Genomic DNA, 15,955 nt, shown 5'->3' on the forward strand with positions numbered 1-15,955 from the left:
CCCCCCCCCCCCCCCCCCCCCCTCAGGAGCGCTCTGTATCAGCCCCGCACGTCCAGCCCGTACCCAGACATCTTCCAACGCTCCGAGGTGAGGTGGTTTGAAAAGCCTGGCTGTATTCATTTAAAATCATGAACTACTTTTACACATTTATGATCTCAACCCCTCCTCGTGCGTTCGTCAGAGGACCAACGGGAAGTGATCAAAGGGCTTTCAGCTCTCCGGGATTATCTGCAGAAAGAGCAGAGGCGGCTGGAGCGGACGGGTCACTCTCACCTGGGCAGGTATAACAGTGACATCATGTTAGGAGGCGGGGCGAGGAAACCTTTATTTCTGATTTAGCCACGTTTCCAATTGAGTCGATGTTAATCTGGACTGTATTTACAGTCGAAATGTTTAACATTAGCTCTGTGTTAACGAAGAAACTGAAACTGAGCTGTTAAAGATTAAAGTAGCAAAATGCTCGCCATAAGCTGAAGCCAACAAAACATTAGCTAAAAGTATCAAAAGGCTAGCTAATAGTTTTAAATAGTAAAAAGACTTGCTAAAAACTAAAAGTAGGAAACTCTACCTAAAAACTACAAGTGTCAAAAGTAGCAGAACTGTAGCTAAATGCCAAAAGTAGCAAAATGCTTGGTAAAAGTTGAAAGTAGCAAAACATTAGCTAAAAGTAGCAAAAGGCTAGCTAATAAAACCTCCTGAATGAGCTGAAACCTCCGATCTACGACTGGCTTCAACACGACAACGTTTGCAGAAGTAGTTAAATCGGATAACATGTACAGAAACATAAATAAATAGAAAACAAATGTCTGAATGCTGATTCAAAAGCTGCAAATCATTAAAAAGATCCTTTAAAACCTGTTTTTATTTTTAGCCTTTTCTTTCCAGAAACAACAAAGTGCTCTGACAGAAAGCATCTCTGTTATGTTTAAATGTCTGGGTTTTTTAAAATAATTTTAATCTGCTCACCCTCAGAAGACGACTCAGAGCCTTTGAAGCCGCAAACAAGGAATCTGTCCAGCCGTTACCCAGAAGTCCTTCTGTAAACGCTGAAAAGCAGAACAACCGACTTCAAAATGGAGGTACTGAAACAGGCAAATAAAATGATGAACTGATGCTGAAGGGGAGCTTTTATTGATAGCTGCTGTTTGGGTTGACAAGAAACTCAATTTATTCATATTTCTAACACCAAATTAATCTTATTACTGACTGACTGACTCTCACGTGTCCTTATTTTAGATAAACATGTAGGAACCAGCAAGACAGCTGACTGCTTCTTATCTGATTTTCTGTCCTCTCCTGTAGATGGTTTGGATTATCAACCGAGCCATTATTACCCTGTAAGTAGTCATCACGTCATGTATTTTCTAACAGTGATCTGAAAGCCTAATTAAGTTGTCCCTGCTTGGATTGTTCCCCTTATTACTGTCTGCTGTTTGTGTCTCAGAGGAGGAAACCTGCGTGTTTCGTCCCCAGAAATGTCTCACTGCCGTTTGAGATGGCTTTCGCCGGTAAGCGAGCCCGTTCGCCTCCTTTTCCTCCTTTTTCAGGACAGCGCCGAGCTTTAGGAGTGAAGGGCAGTCCAGCTTTAAAGGACTGACAGCTGTTTTGATGAAGGATTTTTTGAGTTTATGTGTTTGTTGTTGCAGATGAAGGGCAGGTCAACCTGCAGAGAGGACCCCAGCCCTCAGAGGAGCGGTCTCAGAGAAAACAGGTCTGTGAAGAAGTCTGCTCCTGACAAGTACATTTATTCGAGGGTGCATTCGTCACCGGTTTCCTCGCGTTGTCAAACAGGCGGTCGCAGATTCCCTGGACGGAAGGGAGCCGAGCGGTCAGCCGGGCGACCGTTCTCTGAAACCGCGTGAGGCAAAGTGCTGGAGGCGAGACTCTGAGCGTGGCGATTACAGCAGAACAGGTGAGAACAAACTGTTCAGCTAATCTGAATCATCCGCCCGCTCAATTTGGAGAAATAAGAGCTCGATTCTGACTGGACTGATGAGCTAACGGCTAGTCTGAGTGGAGACTGCCGCCATCTTGAAACTCTAGTTTCAAAAACAGCTCATAGAAATGCTGTTTCATAAACAATTACACTTCAGTTTCACATCAGTTATCATGAGGCTCCTGCTGGAAGGGCTACAGCTAGCTGCTGCTGCCATTTAGCATATAAATAACCACAGGATTCTATGTAAATAACATCTAAAACAAGATATTAATTGTTCGCAATCTTAGTATTAAGTTTAACTTTAGGACGCCTCTCTGTACTTTTTAGGCTCCGGTCTGAGGCGACCCGTTTCTGTGGGAACCGTTGCAGCAGAGCTCTAGCTGCGCCCGGGGAACGCCAGACGGTGTAAAATACTCCACCCAGCAGGTCGAACGCTCCTCCACCCATGAGCTGGTCTCCGTCAGGCGTTGATGCAGGTCCACTAATGAGAACCGACGCCCTTGTTGTTATATTTTAATTACCCGACATCGAGCCGTACTTTATGATTTGACCACCTTGTTTTTGCAAGCGACGCCGGATACATTAAAAGTTGAAACTTTAAAAGTTGTCCTGCCTGATCACGAGTGAATCCGATGAAACTCATAAGTCGCTGATTCTTCATTTCAAATCAACCAAGTTCAAAAACTTTATTGACCTAGAACCTGATTAGAATGCCAGATGATGTATTGTACAGAAAGTTGTACATAATCTTTTGCAACATAGAAAACTTTACATTTCTGTATCATATACATTTTGTTTTCTACATCCATGAGCAGGAATGCATCCCATTCATACTTAAAGCACAGCTGACGTTTGTCATTTTCTCTATACATGAGCTCCCCCCCCAAAACAAAACAAACAAAAACATTAAATATATTATTAACCTTTGATTTTGTACACAAGCGTGATAAACTAAAACTCACATGAAAACAGAAAATAGTGACTCAAAAAGCAGCTAGCCTCAGTTTGCTCTCATCTTTCCTACCTCTGTTAAAAACCTAAGAAACAAATGTATAAAACGGAATAATTTAACCCTTCACTTTCTCGCAGTCCGGCTTCATTACAAATCATTCTGTGCGGGATCGTCTGCAGGAGGTGGTGCAGTCGAATAAATTATCACAAAAGTAAAATCTCCAGTGCATTTCGAAAAGAATGAGATCAAGTGCAGCAAATCCAGAGGAAAAAAAAAATAAACAAAAATAAAGAAAATCTAGTGTTATAGGATTATATTACACAGATATGTACAACTAGTTTCATCCAAGAGGCTATCGGTACTGATGTTAGCCGTCTGCGGTGCAAACAGATGGTTTTATACATGGGTGGTAAATGTCACATTTTATAGTTGTCGAGTATGTAGTTTTGCATGTTTAGATCATTTATTCTTCACCTTTAAATATACAGTAAGAAGCACACACATGTTGAAATATACTCCTTTAGATCAGAGATATGGGTAACTGTTGATCAGTAGTCAGTGGGGGCGTCGCTACACCTGCTGCGAGACGTTTCCTTGACATCCGTCTGGACTCGTGTGAGGTGACGGGGTGTGAGCAGGCGGCTGATCCATGATCAGCCGTTAGAGTCAGGTGTTGGTGAAACACACGGAGGGTCCTGAGGAGGCACAGCACGGCCACGCAGATCTGCGATGCAGAGGGAGGAGGAGGTGGTGGGGGGGAGGACGTCAGCAGAGCTTCACTGGGCCTCCTCCCCAGCCTCCTCCCCCACCCCCGTGTCCGTTTCTGGCTCGGCCCGGCCCGGCTCGGGCTCGGGTGGCTGCGCGATGTGAAAGACGACGCCGATCCGCAGGTAGAACTTCCTCAGGACGGCTCGGAGCTCGGGGATCAGGTCGAACTGCATGATCTCACACAGCAGAGGGTAGTATCTGGACGCGTGAGCCTTGAACTGAATCAGGACGGAAAAATAAACAGACTCACACATCTTCTACACGACGGGGCAAATGCATTTAAGAAGCACTCCCGTTTCTTACCCTTTCATCGCTGATCTTCAGCACCTTGGTGAGGAAGAGCAGCAGCAGGTTGGTCCAGGCCTCTCTGTGGCTTTCTGATGTCAGAGCCAGGAAGTACGCCACAGCCTCACTGCACACGCTAAAACAAGACGGACAAAAAAACATCTCAGCAGCTGCTTTAAACCTAAAATCTGTGCCGTCTTCAAGACTCCATACGGTTTATTGGTATTTTGTTCAGGATGCAGGAGAAAGTTAAGGTTCAGTGCAACCTTCAATGACAAATACTGGAGTGAAAAAGGACTTTGAAACCCCGCACTTTTCTGTGCTGCTGTTCAGATGCACTGAGCGGTGTAAACGTTTCCCAGCAGTGTGCTGCTTACTTGAGCAGCCGTCTCTGGACCTCCTCCCAGGCGTCCTGTCGCCTCTCGTCGGTGTACATGCGGAACAGAATACGCAGGCCGCACGCCAGACTGCTGGTCTCCTGCTTCAGCAGGTTGGGCTTCGACTTTCCTTTGAAACCTTCAACACACGAGCAGTTTCAATCTCTTAGGCGAATGTTTTAATCGTTATTGAAGACGTTTCTAAGTCGCCCTAAGACAAACTGATGGTTTCACCCTACCTGCTTTCCACAGTAAGGTTCGCTGCTCGTTGTTGGAGTTGAAAGCCTTGGCAAAGCGGTGAGACTCCAGCAGGCAGTCCAGCAGCTTGAACAGCTGCTCTGAGGTCAGATAGCGGTACATCCCCTGGTCCTGGGTCTCCACCTGGACGTCCGCCGCACACGCCGCATCCCGCTTCAAAACGACAACGGATTAGTCCCGCTTTAAATCGCCTAACTAATACGGATCAGATCATCCTCAAACGGTCCGTACCTGAGCAGCGGCAAAGTTCTCGGCGTCTTCCTTCTTACTGGTGGCGGGGAAGAACACAATGTTATCGATGGTCTGGATCAGCTCCAGCTGCACAACGCACTTTATCAGCAGGGCCGAAAACAAACGCTGCTCCTGGATCTCTGCGGAACGCACAGGTGGGACGCTCATTAGGGAACAAACAAACAAAAAAAAAAACCTAAAAGCGCAAGCGGTCGGCGTTCGAGGGAAGCAGCGGTGATTACTTGTCGGGTTCCTGCTCCTTGAGACGTCCTCGCACACGCCGGAGGCCGAGCTGTGCTGGCTCTGACGCCGGTTCTCCATAGCGACCCTGTCAGCGCTGCTGATGGAGTGCTGGTCGTCAGAGCGGGACTGGATGTCCACAGACTTCTGGGAGATTGAGTCCTAAACATAAAACTGCACATTAGGCTTAAAAAATGTTTCTTATGACAGCATCTCATGAACCACTGAACAGATTTCAATGCAATAAGGCCATAATGTAAATTCTAAATCAAGCAAATATTGTATAAATTGTATTTCCTCACCAGCTGTTTGTCAGACAGGCTGTGTGATGTGAAGTCTCCGTCTGCTCCTGCTGGCCTCCATGTTAGCAGCCTTTAAAAACACAACAGAAACATGAGTTCAAAGCACACGTCTACTCCTGTGAAGAAAGGCACGCCGCGTCACGAAACGTCCGCTAAAAACTGATGAGTCGAAGCAAACGAGCAGCTCACGCGTGCGGGATGGTGGTCTTGAAGATGTCCAGCATGCAGTTGCACGTTTTGTCCCACGTCTCGAGGGAGAACTTCTCCCCGTTCAGGATGACCACGTTCTCCAGGCAGTTGGTGCCTGAACGGGCGAGCTGCTCATTATCTGCAGACGAGGAGACGAGGCAGGGGAGGAAGAGGAGCGATTAAACAGGAGGAGAGGACAAACGATGGTGTGATGCATCAATAAGTCTAAAGGGACAGTGGCTGATTGTTTCTAATCTGGTGAGCGGGACGTAAAAGCTCACAAACAAGCTCCAGTTTCTGCTGCTGCAGCCAAGAAGGATTATTGATAAGCTAATAATTTAGCTTCTAAAAGGAGAATGAATAACTTAATCTCTGTTTCTTCAGCCGAGGAGAGACTGAAACACAAGAACAGCCAACTTCATGCTCACCTTGCTGCACACACCAGTAGAGCTGAGCCAGGATGTCGTCCAACAGGAGGCCGTTGAGCGACTCGAAGTACTGGGTGAAGACGTCACAGATGGCATAAAGTGCGTGATTGCACGTGGTGGTCATCCACTCTGCTTTCTGGGAGACCAAACACAACGTCGGTGAGAATATTTCTCCACACGCGAGATCGGTGAAGGAGCCGACGGCGGCGAGGAGCCTCACCTCGGTTTGTTGCTCAGGCAGCTTCATGTTGTCGAAGATCCTGAAGACGATCCTGAACAGGTCCTGCCACCAGTGCTTCTCAAAGGTGTGCCCGTAGGTCTTCATCACTTCGAACATCACCGTGAGCCCCCTTGACAAGCGCACACAGACACACCCGGTGCTACAGCTGCAGTCCAGCTCGTAAAAAGTGGGCCGCGCAGCAGAACCCCCCCCCCACCCCCCACCTACCTGGTCCTGACGTCCAGTTTGCATCTGTTGATGATGCAGGAGAGCTCAAAGAGGATCGGGAACCAGCCCCGCACCCAAACACGGTCCTCAGGCGCTACATTCATGTCATCACTGGTGTAATCTTTAAAGGCCTGCCAGAGAAGAACCAGTTATTACTGTTGCTCTTTAAACCAACACTCATATACACCATTTATCCTCCTCGGCTGACCTGGGGCTTCTCCGAGACGTATTTGGCGCAGTGGCGGATGAGGCGGATGGCTTCCATGCTGGTGTCCGGAAAAGAGGCGTTGCAGGCGAACTCCGACAGGCACTTGACCGCGTCCTGGAAGGAGTCGATCGTGGCGGCGAAGTGCTTTTCGAATACATTCGCTGAGAGACGGCCAGGGAGGGAGAGCGAAAACAAAACCGCGAGTGAGCTCGGGCTCCAGCATCGGGTAAGCGAAGTGAAAGGAGGAAACGTGGGCGTGGGACTCACTGACGATGTGCCCGGTGGTCTGGAAGGCCAGCTCCACGATGCTCTCGTCCTGGTCGGACGCAGCCAGGTGGAAGACCGAGAAGATGTTCTTCCAGCCTGAGCGGATGTTCGCCGCCTGGGAGTTAACCATCTGGGCGATGCAGCGCACCACCATGTCTCTGATGGTGGGAGACCTGAAGAAAACGGAGTGCCGGATAAAGAAGCAAACGGGTCAAATCAGCTAAAAGGAAGACAATTTATCTCTTCATTGATGTCAGTCGGCTCTAAAAGCTCTCGATAACATCCTCGGGCCCATTTTCAGGCAGAATGATTGTTCCTGCATTGACCTGTGTTGGCACGGCTGATTTGTTACGGCAACGGTTGCCATGGTGAGGAGCATTCTTGACTGCTCAGGAGTTATGAATGAGAGAAAAAGCCCTGCATCCCTCCATCACACACTCTGAAAGCCTGAGCGGGTCTGCAGCCTGAGGGCCGATTCATGCTCACACTCCTGCTTCATGTGCACACACATGGCGACATTAAGTAAATCTGTGCGTTTTGAAAGTGGTAGTAATTCAAATCCTAACCAATTTAAACCAAACAAGAAAAAAAGGGGCTTTATTATGTGAATTTAGTGCAAATATGACACAGAGAGAGTCAGCTGAAATGTTGGTTTGCTGCTCGTGTCTGAGTGAGGAATGGGAAAAAAAACCAAAACCAAAAATCGTTCACCGCTATAAAAAGAAAGAAAGAGACAAAACGAGTAAGAGGTCGATGCCGAGCCGCTCCACAGGTCTTAAAGACAGACTGTACGTGTTTCTGTACCGGTTCTTTTTCATGATGTGCTCGAAGGGCCTCAGGAAGTCCTTCTGGAACCTGAAGTTGGCCAGCTCGCCTTTCTCCAAGAACTTCATGGACAGCTGCCTGAGAGAATCCACGGCGAAAATCGCTACGTCTTCATTGGGATTACAACCAACCTGCAAAAATAAACACACATTTCACGATTTATTTATTACATTTACTCTGCCACATAATCAACAAATCCAGTGCAGCTTCTTTAACCCAAACTGTTACTGATTTAACCTGAAAATACAAAATAAATCACTTTATTCTGTAGAAAGTACACAGTATATTACAAATACACGAATGTTTGGTCAAGTTATCATCTCCGTCCTCCTCGGCACGGCGTTGTAAAGATCGCACAGACTGCATTAAGCCACGCCCACCTTGTTAAAGTGGTCTCCGATGACCTCCCAGATCCTGGACCACTGCAGCCTGATGCGCCCCATGTTGTAGTAAGAGATCTCGACTATCTTCTGCAGGCTGAACATACGTGGATGTGTAGGCGAGGCCAGCTCATCCATGGACACGGCACACAGCCAGCGCACAAAATCCACTGAGGAGCGGACAGGAGATGATGGCGGTGAGCGAAGAAAGGCGTTTTGGACAAAATGGCAGCCAGGATAACAATAGCTTTGATCAGCTGGACTCACCTATTGCGTTTCCGTCTAGTCTGGTGGAACCCGTGAATATCCTGAAGCAGGAAAACAGATTATTTCAGCTTTTTTTTCTTTGCGGTTCCATTTATACTGCCTGCACCGAGTTTAAGGCAACAGAGATGGAACCAAATGTGTAAAAACAGCAGGAAGTGTGGTTCGGGGGTGAAGGTGATACCTGTCCACGGCTACCACCACACTCTGAGAGCTCGTTTCGCCAATGGACTCCTGAATGCTGGCGATCTGCTTCCGGTCCACCGTTCCTCCAACTACAGAGGAAGAGACAGAGACGATTCTGAAGTCAAGACACGGGTCCACCTTGAGGAAAAGATGTTTCCGAGTGTCGACCCCTGACCTAAACCGAGGTACTCGTCACTGCTCTGCTCCTTCGTGCTCGCAATGAAGCCCTCCTTGCCCCTCACCGTCCCTGAGATGTAGCGCGCCTTCACCCCGGTACCAATCAGCTGAGCCAGCTCCAACTGACTGATGCACTTCAGAATCTAGGAAGCGGAGAGGCAGGCGCGTCAGAAGCAATACATAATAAAAGCCAGAGGCTCCAAGAGAAACGGGCTGTGAGAAAACAGAAGCGTGTCGGATAAAAGGCTACGACATCACCTGCAGAAGTTCAACAGAAAAGTTGTACCAGTCTGGGAAAGATAGTTAAACTTCTCTTCCTTGGAAAATCTTCTTCTGATGACGACTGAGGTTCAAATCTGTACGGACATGCTAAATATTCCTCACAAGCTAATAAAGATTTAAGATTTCTGTCAAATATGACAGAAATGTTCAAATGTCTCTGAAGTCAGGCAATAAAACAAAATGTTTCATTTTTAATTTGATGCATTTTTCACATTTTATTATTTAGGCGTCTTGTCAAAAGAAGATGAGCGGAGACAGCAGACAGGAAACAGGAAGACAGAAACTAAAAGAGGAGCAAACCTCGTGCCAGGAGTTGCCCAGGTAGTTGCCGTCAGTGTGAGCCACAGTGATGAGGGTCTTGATGGTGTCGATGTTCTTCTGCTTCATTTCGGAGATGCCCGAGCTCGCCGTCAGCAGGGTGAACCTCGCCAGAGCCTGCACGTACGCGTCCCTCTCCAGCTGCTCGCAGACACAAACAACGAGGGTCAGACAGCTGCCGGGCGAGGAACACGGTGGGACCCTGTAGGCCTGGCCGCAGTACCTGGATGGAGAAGATGCACGCTATCCTGATGGCGCAGCGTATCCCTTCCAGACACAGCGAGGCCACCTCGGTGTCGTCGCAGTCCTGCAGGCCCACGCTGAAAGCGGCCAGGAATGGCGTCCATGCCAGCTGAGGGACGAGGAGGATTATTCCACACCGCCCGTGCCTCTGCATGCATCCAGCAGTGTGTGCAGCGCTGGTCTTACCTTGAACATGGGCCTGACGTGCTCCAGGTGCGTGGCGCTGGTGAAGGGAGCCTGGACGTGGCTGACGGCCTCCATCAGAGCTTTGGCCGTCTTGGCCATCTGCTCCATCTCCACGTTGTACAGCAGACGCCTCTGCTTCTCGCTGGCTACACCTGCACAACAATCATTCAAACCCATCAGAAGCTCTGCAGCAGAGAGAACGCCACCCCATAATCTGTCTGTGAGACTCACTCTGCTTGTTGGACTTCATGGTCAGCTCTTTTGTCTCCTTCATGGCGATCTTCTTCCCCGCGATCTCATCATAAATGGCCGAGAGATATTCCTCCGGCAGGTCCTTGCTGTCATTGATGCCCCGGTTCATTTTGATGTATTGCTCTTTTGTCATTTTATTCTTCACCTTTGCGAATCACAACACGGAGACAAGTCAACAGCTGCCAGTGCAATCCGGTTGATATTTGTTTCACTGATAAACAGGAGAACAGCTGCCGCCGAATCACTAAAATACTGCTGCTTTCATAATGTGGACGCTCTTACCTGTGGACTGTGAAGGTCTGTTGTCAACATGATGATTGAGTAGGCAAGAACATATGCAGTGTCAGCGCTGGCAAAGAGCGTTTGCCTGCGAAATTAAAAAGGAGGACAACAAGGGTAAGGAGAAGGAGTACGCAGAATGCATTTGGTCATGCAGGAAAAAGAAATAAAAATTATTTTACCCCTGGTTGCATTCCAGGTATCTTGCAGCAAATTTCTCCATGAGCCGGTCGATCTTTTGCGCCTCGCCGGGGAGCCGAAAGCCCTCCAGGAACATCCTCAGTGCGGAAACAAAGTCCTTGCCCTGGAAGTCCATCTGATCCACGTAGGCGTACATCACCTCTTTGTTGAAGCGGTCGTTATCCCCGAGAAATTCCCCCACCTGAGTCTGAAGGAGCAGAGGAGCGGTCGGAAGGCCGGTTAATGCTTGGCGGACAAACTGGGACTTATTGTGCCGCTCCTGCCGGGTTTTGGCTGAAGAACAGGTGAGGCAGGGAGTACAGAATCACTTCTGGTGGACTGGCTGCGTATTTGCTGGACTTTAAACTAAAAACTACTTTGGTAAGTGCAGAATACAAATGTTTTTCCAACAAAAACTTCCACATTCTGCATTCTGATGCAACAAATCTGTCTGTGTCAGGCCTGCAGTGGCAATTTTTCATCCTTATCTAAAGATCAAGGTGACTATAATCAGTCCAGATTAGAAAAAAATAAACAAAATTACTGCTCAGACCTAAACACTCAATTAAATGCTAAATATAGCAACGTTTTAAGTTCAGTTTGATCTGGTTGAAATATTTCCAGTTTTAGTTATTTTATTTATGAGGTTTTATATTTTTGTTTGAGCTCGTTTTTATTTTTCTGTCTCCTCAATGCGATGAAACACAAATTAGTTTTACTGCCGTTTAAATGAAAATAAAGGGCTTGAACTTGAAAGACAAGCCCTTGAGATATTTTAGATATTCTAAATACTGTAAACTATTTTGAGAAAAACTGTTTTCTTTAAAAATCCAGCAGGTTATGACGTCCCAGCTGTGTGAGCAATCAGTGATTTATGAGGCGCCTGGAACGAAATATGACGCCTTTGAGTTTGTAGCTTTAAAATAAATACGTAAAATTAAAGAAAAAAAATTGGTTGTTACCGAGTCAAGCCTCTCCTCCTGGTGCAAAAACTGAGCGAGGTCCTCTGGGGTGGTACCCAGCATGCCTTGCTCCTGAAGGTACTGGATTCCTCTCTTTGGTTTCTTGTTAAACCTTCGGAAAAATATCATTTATATCATCTACCATCATATATGATGTAATGGAATAAATGGCTTGATTTTTTTCCTGCACTCACAGGTCAATCCCCTGCTCGATGATCTCCTTCTGCTGTTTGAGGACTTCGAACTGCTCGGGGTTATCGGTTCCCGACATCTGGGTGCTGTAGCTCCCGATTCCAGACGAGGCAGTGGAGTCCAAAGAGTTGATGCTCCCGTAGCGGTTTATGGTCTCGGACGCCTTGGTCTCGCTGCTCTCCTGCTCTGACGGTTTCTCCTGGCCTGAGAAACAAAAAGAAAAGGGGTGAGACATGAATGGATTAATAAAAACCAAAACTCTTCAAGTAGAAAACAGCTCCTAACACCTGAGAGGTGTAAATGTTGAGGGCTTTTGCTTGGAGGTTAAAAAGAAAAACAAGCAGAGTGAAGAGAAGAGAAACTTTTAATTTTGAAAGAAGAAAATGCAACAAAAAAATGACCTTGAAGCCTTCTTAATGATAGCTGTAAGCAAGGAGGGTAATAATACACACACACACACGAAATGGGCTCGATGCTGGAAGGAAGGGGAGGATATTATAAAAGGAGGGTTAACTAAAACACTTCAGGCAATCAAAAGGGGAAAAACGGGAACTTAAATGCCAAGAGAGGTAGCATATTAAGCTGTGAGCGAGGAACTGAAGCATTCCGCTCCGTAACCCACGCTGAGTGGAACCGTGGCGTCTGATTACCCATCGGAAACTCTTTAAAACATTCAGGGCAGCCTCATTGGCATGTTAGGCGTGCACAGCTGAGGGGAAAAAGGTGAAGGAGCGCTGATTACTGACAGCAAGGCGAACTAAAAGCCGCACTTTCATGGATCAAAATCACAAATTAAAGGTTTTTACAATTAACGGAACAGGCACCGAGCTGCTGCTGGGTTAAGTGCGTCCAGGCGTGGTTCTGGTTTTAGTTTCTCGTTGTAAGTGTGTAACACAAACCCAAAAACATCAGCAGTCTAAGGGCACAACGGGCTTAAAACGAGCACCTGCCACACATCTACCAAACACTCCATACTGTCCTACTATTCATTACCTGCTCTTGCTTTGAAGTCATTCAGAAACAAATAAAAAAAAGAGAAAATGAAACCATAAATAATGAAGAAATGGATCCAATACATTACAGTTCGATAAAGGAACGCGCTGCGCATTTTAATGTTTTGCCGCCACAAATCATTTAGCAAAACCCGCCGTATTAAAGAGAATCCCCGACAGCCAGCAGGGCAAATTTAACATTCTAATTTCACGTACGAGTCGCTGCCTGGATACTAATGAGCTGTTAGGAGTTCTGGCAGAGTCATGTCCCCGGCAGCAAGCAGAGCTGCCTCTGCTGGTTAACTCTGACAGCTTAGCCCGAGGCTGGCCTGTGGATTGTTCCAGGGGCTTATGGGATATCTTTCCAGTCCTTTCACAAAGTTGCACTTCATCTCAGTTTGAGCTCCTCCTTCAGCGAACAGAAATCCTCCGTTGTGCATAAGACCCGGGGGCTGGTCTCACACAAAGGATGTGCTCCACGTGTCACAGATTGGCGTTTCATCACAGTTCAGTGTAAGGTATCGCTCCTTTTTTTTCCTTTTTCTGGGTCTGAAGCTCCTGGATTAGCGTCATCTCACTGCTTCCTCTGGCTGGAACCGAGTTGACGAGTGCTAGTTTCTCCTTCTTGGTGCTGCAGCTTCCTCGATAAAGAGTCAGTCCTACAGCTGACTGAAACCGTGCCGATGGCTGCCAGCCTTATCACAAACAGCAGTAAACCTCGGATAGATTACAAGAAGCCTGTTGCTGCTCATACAGACGATTGAAGAAAAGCCAAAGCATTAAAACTAAACAATTACAGCATTTATCATCTTTGTCTGAGATGTAAAATGTATCTAAATGCCAAAAAACCCCCAAAAGAACTGTGTAGTGACAGGGATCAGCTGTGTCCAAACTTTCTTCAAATCCTCTCCAGGAATTAATATATTTCCATCCGACCCTTCCCAAAGCAAACACTTAATCCCTTATCGGTCACTGTAGCTGCCGAGCAGCAGGCCTCTCCGGCTCCAGCAGCATCCTCCAGCCTCCCAGAAGGAGCTGAAGCTGCTCCCAGACCAGAATGAGCAACGGCCCCAACTCAGCCTCTGGACTCGGCCCAGCTGGCGCCACGTCTCACCCGGGGGCACCACGCTGCGGATAAAACTCAGCTCATCATCTTCTCTTTCAAAACTTTGTTCTTTCGCTGATGATTCAAAGCCCGTGGCTGCGCAGAGTGTGATGGGAACGACTGACGACTGAAGGGTTTTGTTTTCTATCGCTGCATCTTGGAGCCTTCATACTGACTTCGTATTTAGCCTCACATCAAGTGTTTGTGTCTGTAAAAATGTGAGCATACTTGCTGTATTTTTGTCTTTATTTACTACTAAAGGCTTTACTTTTTTGGCCAATTTTAAGCAAAGTCTTTCAGCTCTTAGCAGTCACAGTTTCTCTCGTTTTATTTTACAGATTCCACCCATGTTGAGGTTTTCGGTAACTCACCGAGGCTGGTCTGGGAGTTTGGGTTGACGTACTGGTCTTTGCTCCACTCCACCATACACTTCAGGATGGACACCAGACATTCAAGGCCTTTCTTTCTCAGAGTCAGCTCCTGGAGACACGGTGGGAGGAGATCTGGTAAAAAGTAACCGCACAGAGGAAGAGTTACTGATGAGACAACAAACGGATAAAAACTCACCTGCTGAGGCGTCGTGCCGAGCTCGTGGCCTCCTCGGCCCTGTGCAATCTTCGAGAGGTCGTTGACTAAGCGTTCAAATATGTTAGCAGCGTTCAAATCACAATCATAGTTCACATAGATGTCCACCACACTCTGAGCATCTGAAGGAGACAGATAAAGACACATAGATATGTGTCACTGACCGAATTTTCTTTAAGGCGTTTGGAAAAATTGGACATGCTGATCCTCAGAGCAGAGCACCGACCTGCACAGATTCTGGTGAGGGTCTGTATGACCATCCACTTGTGGTCGTAGGAGCTCGTGGACGTCTCAAGAATATACAGGAAAATCTCTTTGAAGAACACCTGCAGGGAGAAGTACAAGACTATAAACATCAGTGTCACAGCTTTGGAAAAACCCCAAAAGGTCATGTGTTATGGACAGAAACAGAGCTCGCTGCAGGAAACGCCTCACCTCAATTTGCATCTTGAGGTGCGTCTTGAAGTGGGAGAGCAGCGTGAGGAAGATGGAGAGCGAGAGCTCGAAGACCTCCGGCACGGACGAGACGCCATTCTTGGACAGGGCCACGCACAGGTACTGCTTGATGGCGTTTATGAACATCTCGTTGGTCTTGAAGATGGGCCCGGCGTTCTGCAGGATCGACAGCAGGAGCTGAAGGGACAAAACCTTCGACCGCAGCTCGTGGGACCTGAAGCAGGCAGAGAGGGAGAGAAAGCACACCTGATAAGCATACATCTTTGTATAATTAGTGTAAAAATCATTGGAAACGGCTCTGCTGTGAATCAAGAAACTACAAACACTTAGAACAAAAGGAAGTGAAACACTAAGTTTTGTTAGTTCATGACCGTGAGTGCAGCTTTAGCTGTTATATCTATAAGAGAAATGATCATTTCTTTACAGCCACGGAGTGTGAGATGTAAAGAAGCCGAATCTCTGCAGCAGAGAGTTAAAACTCTGCAGCAGTCTTCAAAGCAAAGCCCAGGCAACTAAATCAAAGTGCCTCTGCTGCACAGCCGCAGCTTGTCTAAACTGTTTGTCTGCAGCGGAGGGACAGAAAAAAACAAAACAAAACCAGATTTTCAGAAAGATTATAGGTCCGGCTATTTTATATGCAGAGTTTAGCAGCACCTTCTTGCTTTGTTTGTCCTCCGCCTCTGAGAAGACAACGTACGGTTTAACAGGCAAAGCAATACTGATGCTTTACTATATCTGCAATATGCGCTCCTTCAAGAATACCAGGCCTTGATGCTATAATTTACTGGACCGTTCTGCAGCTGCTCTGTGTTGTTCCGGTGTGCAGAGTGATATATCAGGCAGAACAGCCTTGTTAGGAGAGCAAAAGGTTTCTGTCTGACGTCGACGTCACTGAGGTAATTGACGTGGCCTTCAGGAGCACAACAAACACTCACACACACACACACAAGTCTCAGGATTTTCCAACAGTGATTTTGAGAGCATTTTAACAGTTTGGGTTGTATTTCTCCCAGGAAATCCAGTTTCACACAAGGGTCCAACCATCACAAAAGCAGCTTTTCTACATTTGTAGCTGCTTTAAAGAAAAAAAAAAAAAGGGGGAAGAGTTAAAAAGGTTTGCGTGTCTCACGAAACAAGGAAGTGATTCAGAAAACGATGAGCGATGCCTCATTGTTCCCTTCATCGCTAAATATCAAAAT

The 15,955-nt window shown here is 47.0% G+C and overlaps 2 protein-coding genes across 4 annotated transcripts in view; one reads left to right on the plus strand and one right to left on the minus strand.

Annotated features, from left to right (window-relative positions):
• Positions 1-3,114, plus strand: part of LOC108230361 (centrosome and spindle pole-associated protein 1) — an 8,566-nt gene extending 5,452 nt beyond the window's left edge. Inside the window, exons 20-27 of one of the 2 annotated variants that reach the window (XM_037973167.1) lie at positions 27-87; positions 182-281; positions 973-1,079; positions 1,237-1,337; positions 1,445-1,508; positions 1,647-1,711; positions 1,792-1,912; positions 2,267-3,114. In XM_037973167.1, coding sequence (XP_037829095.1) covers positions 27-87; positions 182-281; positions 973-1,079; positions 1,237-1,337; positions 1,445-1,508; positions 1,647-1,711; positions 1,792-1,912; positions 2,267-2,319 — 672 coding nt within the window. In that variant the 3' untranslated portion in view covers positions 2,320-3,114. The remainder of the gene's footprint in view (positions 1-26; positions 88-181; positions 282-972; positions 1,080-1,236; positions 1,338-1,444; positions 1,509-1,646; positions 1,712-1,791; positions 1,913-2,266) is intronic. The other variant, XM_017406453.3, reaches the window with a different exon arrangement.
• arfgef1 (ADP-ribosylation factor guanine nucleotide-exchange factor 1 (brefeldin A-inhibited)) overlaps positions 2,596-15,955 on the minus strand; it is a 40,984-nt gene continuing 27,624 nt past the window's right edge. Inside the window, exons 11-40 of one of the 2 annotated variants that reach the window (XM_017406621.2) lie at positions 14,736-14,970; positions 14,527-14,626; positions 14,283-14,422; positions 14,087-14,195; positions 11,621-11,822; positions 11,427-11,538; positions 10,467-10,672; positions 10,288-10,372; positions 9,985-10,150; positions 9,754-9,905; positions 9,548-9,676; positions 9,307-9,465; positions 8,723-8,867; positions 8,546-8,636; positions 8,365-8,405; positions 8,098-8,267; positions 7,697-7,848; positions 6,893-7,065; positions 6,626-6,786; positions 6,418-6,548; positions 6,190-6,319; positions 5,970-6,105; positions 5,542-5,680; positions 5,353-5,422; positions 5,053-5,212; positions 4,811-4,950; positions 4,561-4,732; positions 4,322-4,460; positions 3,963-4,080; positions 2,596-3,877 (exon numbers count right to left, since the gene is read on the minus strand). In XM_017406621.2, the coding sequence (XP_017262110.1) occupies positions 3,668-3,877; positions 3,963-4,080; positions 4,322-4,460; positions 4,561-4,732; positions 4,811-4,950; positions 5,053-5,212; positions 5,353-5,422; positions 5,542-5,680; positions 5,970-6,105; positions 6,190-6,319; positions 6,418-6,548; positions 6,626-6,786; positions 6,893-7,065; positions 7,697-7,848; positions 8,098-8,267; positions 8,365-8,405; positions 8,546-8,636; positions 8,723-8,867; positions 9,307-9,465; positions 9,548-9,676; positions 9,754-9,905; positions 9,985-10,150; positions 10,288-10,372; positions 10,467-10,672; positions 11,427-11,538; positions 11,621-11,822; positions 14,087-14,195; positions 14,283-14,422; positions 14,527-14,626; positions 14,736-14,970 (4,273 nt within the window). In that variant the 3' untranslated portion in view covers positions 2,596-3,667. The remainder of the gene's footprint in view (positions 3,878-3,962; positions 4,081-4,321; positions 4,461-4,560; positions 4,733-4,810; positions 4,951-5,052; positions 5,213-5,352; positions 5,423-5,541; positions 5,681-5,969; positions 6,106-6,189; positions 6,320-6,417; positions 6,549-6,625; positions 6,787-6,892; positions 7,066-7,696; positions 7,849-8,097; positions 8,268-8,364; positions 8,406-8,545; positions 8,637-8,722; positions 8,868-9,306; positions 9,466-9,547; positions 9,677-9,753; positions 9,906-9,984; positions 10,151-10,287; positions 10,373-10,466; positions 10,673-11,426; positions 11,539-11,620; positions 11,823-14,086; positions 14,196-14,282; positions 14,423-14,526; positions 14,627-14,735; positions 14,971-15,955) is intronic. The other variant, XM_017406622.3, reaches the window with a different exon arrangement.

Source organism: Kryptolebias marmoratus, linkage group LG21, assembly GCF_001649575.2.
Source record: "Kryptolebias marmoratus isolate JLee-2015 linkage group LG21, ASM164957v2, whole genome shotgun sequence".
In the NCBI taxonomy this organism is placed as follows: Eukaryota; Metazoa; Chordata; class Actinopteri; order Cyprinodontiformes; family Rivulidae; genus Kryptolebias; species Kryptolebias marmoratus.